General features: G+C 41.1%; 1 protein-coding gene across 4 annotated transcripts in view; it reads right to left on the reverse strand.

The window, feature by feature from the left end:
• Plcz1 (phospholipase C zeta 1) overlaps positions 1–6,112 on the reverse strand; it is a 53,250-nt gene that overhangs the window by 36,717 nt on the left and 10,421 nt on the right. For 2 of the 4 annotated variants that reach the window (XM_021165690.2, XM_021165689.2), the window contains exon 4: positions 3,960–4,191. The exons of 1 other annotated variant lie outside the window; for it this stretch is intronic. In XM_021165690.2, the coding sequence (XP_021021349.1) occupies positions 3,960–4,191 (232 nt within the window). Of the gene's footprint in view, positions 1–3,959; positions 4,195–6,112 lie in introns of all 4 variants that reach the window. One more of the 4 variants, XM_021165692.2, reaches the window with a different exon arrangement.

Consider the following 6,112-nt stretch of genomic DNA (forward strand, 5'->3'; position numbering starts at 1 on the left):
TGTGTGTGTGTGTGTGTGTGTATGTGTGTGTGTGTGTGTGTGTATGTATGTGTGTGTGTGTGTGTGTGTGTGTGTGTTTTAATGCCTGGTTCTCTTTGCTCTCTCTGTGAGATTTATTCCTGTGCCTGCATACAGTGGCATGTGGCTCATTCCCTCAGTTTCCTATAGCGTTTCATCGATGAGTGTGCTACGCCTCACTTGTGCATTCTACCCTTCATGAGCATGTGATGTCATATGAGAAGCTGCCACAACCAGAACTGAGGTACACAACCAATGCACATCCTGAGGAGGGAGCAAACATCTCTGTTCCGTGCAGGATGGACTACAATCACCAATGATCTCTGAAAAATCTGCCAATGTTCTCTGAACGTTTGACCCACTTAATGTGCACCACAAGAATTGACGTGTGCTCTGGATCTGGAATGTCTGTGTCTGGGTTTGTTTACGATGTGACCAGGAGGATGCTGGTTAATCTTTCCCAATGCATGAAAGGTGGTTACCAGAAAGCTCACCCCATGTACAGAGCTTTTAGCTCTGCAAATGTTCAGTGCTATTGTTGCTGTTGACTTGTTCAGCTCAAAAGGAAAGTAGAAAAACACATTTGTTTTAGACTAAAGTTGGGCCTTTCATTTTAGAGTGTTTGACTAACTGGTCCTGTTAATTTAGACTAGAGTTTAGTCCTCAGAAGCCAAGTCAATTTCTAGGAATTAGTCCTTCAGAAGACAAAAAGTGGTACGCATAATATTAATATTAGCTGTGTTACAAAAGGAGAATAAACAGGGGGAAAGAAGCAATAGAAGCTCAAATATAAGTAAAGTGTTATGTAGCCATTAAAACTGATGCATCATGAAAATATAGTGATATAAGTAAAACTAATTTTACAGTGACATATAAATAAATATAGTGATAAAAATATAGTGATATACGTAAGTCATGCAATGTGTATGGCTTTGAATGGAAGTGAAAGACAGCTTTCAAAACACTGTCACTGAAAGAAAAGCAAACTAAAACAAATTCTGCTGTTCCTATTTTAGCCAAAAAATAAAATCTAGAAGAAAACACCTAAAATTTTACACACATACCAACTGTTTCTAAGCCACATAAATAGCAATATTTCAGAACAAAACCACCACACAACGTAACGGTTAATAGTTTGCATTAATTTATTCATTGGATTTGTCTTGCAGTCCTTTTGAACTCTTGAATAATTAAATAAGTGCATTTAATAATGAATAGAAAACAAGGGACTGGGGAGATAGCTCCTTTGGTAGTGTTTGCTGTTCCAACATCAAGACCTGAGGTCAAACTCCAGCACTCATGTTAGAAATAAAAAGGCATGCCTTTAATTCCAGCACTGTGGAGGCAAAGGCAGGAATCCCTGGGGCTTAATTGTCACAAGCCTGGCCAAGCTAGTGACTTCCAGATTCTGTGAGAGACCCCCACCTCAGATAATAAGGGGGCGAAAAAAACAGCAAGGCACCCAACATCAGCCTCTGTATGAACATGCACACACATGAGCACATGCAGTGAAACGATACAGTACAGATCAAAATCATTTCGTGCCGCTTAAAACCTCTAGCTGGAGAGCTCCCAAGATGGCTCAGTAGGCAAAAGAACTTGACAGGCAACCTTGCGTTTCATCCCTGAAACCCACCGTAAAAGGAGAGAAGAGAATAATTATTTTGATTAGTCAATCGACTTGCCAAACCCACACTTAAACCTGTAGAGCCTTCATTCTCCCCTCACACACTAGAGCTTCTATATCTTTTCATAATTATGCAAATATGTAAGTACATTAATATTATAACATTGATAAAAATATACTGGAATTTAAAAAATAAAGGAAAGAAGAGAACCAACTCCAGAAAGCTGTCTTCCTCCACACACATGCTCACACACACACACACACACAAATAAAATATTCTACAAATACTTTCTAAAACTATCAGATTGTAACGAAAATTAATCTCTATGGATTTTGAAAGGCTAATTTGGAACACGTGAGCTGAAATCAGGGAGTTAAGCACTTTGAGGACTGTAAGGTCATTGGCTGAGTCTAAACTGATCTAGTGGTTAAACTGTTAATGTAGAATTCTTGACTGCTTATGACATCATCTACAATGGGTAAGAATTCAGAAGTTGAAAGGAGAGCAGTGCCCAAATTAAATGGAAATACAGCCCCGTAATGTCAATCGCTACCCTTTTGTATATGTAATTTACCACCCAGAGATAACAGGGCCAGTGTGACTCTTTTATAATGTTCACTAAGTCAATGCTACTGAAAGTACTCATCTGCAAATGACTGTTTCTAACCGACAGCAGCATAAAGGGTTTCAGCCAGACCATCCATCAACTCTCAACATCCTTAGAGAAAGCTCGCTATTAGAAAAAGACTAAAAGGTCAGCCGAACTTTCCAGCTCGTGCAGGTGACAGAGCTGTTAGCTGCTTTACCCACTGATGCAAGCTCTGTATGTTTTTACAAAGGCGGCAAAGGTCAACAGTGTTCAGGCCAACCTGGGGCTAGTAAGGTCCTTCATCATGTCAGTGCCGCGTGCACCATCCTCCCAATATGCACAGTGTTGTCCTAAAGCTCCAGCCCTAACTCTGGCCTACATGGTCCTCCATGATTTGCCTCTGCCTGTCTGTGAAACTCCCCTCCCCCTCATGCCTCAAGTTCTAACCACCCTCATCAGGGTAGATTCTCCTTGAAGTAAGATGGCAATTAACACAGACTCTCTCAACCAGTCAACATGCAGAGAATAAGAGATTGTGGTGTTCCCCAGTCCTAAATAGGATCTACATATCACACTGATCTCCAGAAGGCTCAGGGATCTTTGGGAAAGAAGGGATGGGAAGATTATCAGAGCCAGGAGTGGTAGTTGACATCAAGAAAAGACCGTCGTTCCCCCCCACCCCCCCCGCCAGGCACAAGGCAGCTATATATGTGAGCTCATGCCATTCAGTAAGCTCACTGCCACAAACTCCCATTCTTCTGACACACACACATTATGACAAACTGCCCTGCCACATGTGTAGAGCAACAGGTCCAATCATGGGCCAAGACATCTAGAAACATGGGTCAACACCAAGGTCTTGTTGTTATAAGCTGTTCATATCAGGTGTGGGGTACAGTGATGGAAAGCCAGCATATATGGAGACAACAGTCATGATCAAGGGGCAGACCATGATTTTGTACATGTGTTTTCATGCAATTCTCACATACCCATTTCATAGATTCACACTTTCTTATTTAAACATATTTAGCAGAATACATAAGATGGCAGAGCGCCTATAATGGTTTTGTTTTATTTCCATTTTTGTCTTCATTATACCCATCACACACATACACACACACACACACATACTATTAATGTATATATACTACTTTAGACTGTATGTGCACATATGTATGTGCCTGTACATGTATGTGCACATGTGTGCATGTGTGTATGTCTGTGCATACATGTGTGTGCACATGTGTATGTATGTGTGCATGTGTCTATGCACTCATGGCACAAATGTGGAAGCCCAAGAACACCTTACAGAAATAGTTAATTCTCTCCTTCCACCATGTGGGTTCCAGGGAGCAAATACAAGTCACAGGCTTGGCAGCCAGTACTTAACAGCTGAGCCATCTCAATGGCCCTTCAAGATACTTTTCTTTATAGGCACAGGTAATAGAACTGTTATCTTGCTTTCACAGTCAAGGATCTGAACACTTCAGAAGTTCAGTTAAAAGAAGAGATGTAGCCAACTGAGTAGAGATGGCACCATTGCTGCACATTGTAGATTCAGGAAAAAATGTGTATATATTCTATGAAATACAAAAACAACATTTATACTCCCTAGAAGCTCATCCACACCAAAAATTTTAATTGGATGGTCATAATTTACAAGAGCTCTTTCCAAATCGATACACAGACGGGTTTTTAAGAGGTTTTCACTATAAGCAGCTTACCTTCTGCAATGGGCTCATACTTATTGATGATCTCTTCTGAATCAGAGTGATCTATCTCCATTTCATACTGCTCTTGGGTTAGAAACTCAATCAGACTGTTCTCAGAAAGAATTTTCCTATTTTCAGTGTACGTGTTGAAAATCTCAGTAATTTCTTCTCTATGTACAATACACCGGTAAATGGCTCTAAACTCTTCAATGGTGATTCTTCCTTGGCTCTGTCTGTCATGTTCCTACTAAAAAAAAATGACTGGTGGGATCACACTGGAAGAATGGAAAATATAAAGGAAGCGTCACAGTATTTGTATACGAGATGGTGATTCATACACGTTAAACTCATGCTGTGTCCATCCTGAAGATAAAATGCATTAACCTGTGGGGGGTGATACCAAAGTCGGTAAAGGTGAATCAGAGATCAAGGTTAAAGGTCAACACAGAGAGCACATAGGAAGGGCTGTGGAGGAAGATAAAGATTGTAAACTGCTTTTCAATTATCGTCATGTGGTCTATGCCACTTCAGTTCCTTCCTCAGGCCAAGCCATGATCATGTGTTCACGATTCATAGCCTGGATTATAAATGTCAGACACATTCAGTAGCACGGTGGACTGTGGAGGCTGCAGTCATTAAGAATCACCTTGAAAAGAAGTCTCAGAAATTATTATAGGGCTCGATACAGAAACAAACCAGATGGGTTCTACCAAAAAAGACTGGGTTCATCTGGCAGTTGTGAGGAAAGTATATTTACACCCTGTGAGATAAAAGGTAAGTGTGGAGAGCCTTTTGGGGTGCCACTTGGCAGGAATCTGACATTAGGGCATGACAAAGAAGTAAGTTCAGGCAGGGACCTGACATTGGCCAAGGACTAGGAAGCACAAATCTGATTTTAGGGTAGAACAAAGAAGTAGGCTCAGATATCTTGATCAATGAGTTTATTTCTTATATTCTTGTTATTTTAAAGAGTACTTCACTGAGAGTATTCAGAATCTTTTCATTCACATAAAAGTTTTAGATTTACCAATAGTTTCCATGGATTTAAAAAATGAATATTTCAGTACATTTATTTGTGTGTGTATCTAGGCATGTACATACCATTGCATACATGTGGGAACCAAAAGAGAACCCTTAACTAACCAGTACCCCCCAGAGCTCGTGTCTCTAGCTGCATATGTAGCAGAAGATGGCCTAGTTGGCCATCATTGGGAGGAGAGGCCCTTGGTCTTGCAAAAATCATATTCCCCAGTACAGGGGAATGCCAGGGCCAGGAAGTGGGAGTGGGTGGGTTGGGGAGCAGGGCTGGGGGAGGGTATAGGGGGCTTTGGGGATAGCATTTGAAATGTAAATGAAGGAAATAGCTAATAAAAAATTTCCTTAAAAAAAAAGAGTGGGTTCTTTTTCTCCACCTTGTGGGTCCTGTAGATTAAACTCAGATGATCAGTCTTGGTCTCAAGCTCCCTTACCCAGTGAGCCAACTTGAAGCCATCTAACGACAAACAGACCCATAACAAGGAGAGAAAATAAAGTCCCAAGCAGCTAACTGGTGGACTGACCATCTCACACATAAAGTTCTCAGACAGAGCGAATGCAAATCTTGTCCCAGTGGATCACCAGCAAGTGAAGGGATAGAAAGGACTCTTCCGTTGTCTTCTAGGGAATTTAAGAGGAGAGAACATTTGTTCTGTTAAAGAAGGATCAATCAACAAGGTCAGAAGCCTTAAGCAGGTCAACTAAGCACAATGACCTGGTTAAATGGGTCAAGGTTGTGGGTTTGTGAGTAGAAGTAACTCTTCCCAGGTTCTAACTTCCAGTCAATCCCATACTGCTACCAGTTTGTTCATCAAAAAATATTTGGTATTTTCCTGGTCAAAAACATTAGTGATTGTCCATTGCCTACAAAAGAAAAGTTAAATTCTAATGTCTACCCTTTAAGATGTCCACCATCAAGCCAGGTGTGTTGACTCGTGCCTATAATCTTAGCATTTGGGAGACAGAGACAGGCAGATCAAGAGTTCAAGTTCATCCTCAGTTGCACAGGAGTCTGAGGCTTGCCTGGGCCACATGAAACTGTTGAAAAGTAGGAGTAGAGAAGGGGAGAAGTCAATGAAGGCTTAAAAAACAAGGGGAGAGGAGAGGAGAGGAGAGGAGGGGAGGGAGGG

The sequence above is a fragment of the Mus caroli genome, chromosome 6 (genome assembly GCF_900094665.2).
Source record: "Mus caroli chromosome 6, CAROLI_EIJ_v1.1, whole genome shotgun sequence".
NCBI lineage: Eukaryota > Metazoa > Chordata > Mammalia > Rodentia > Muridae > Mus > Mus caroli.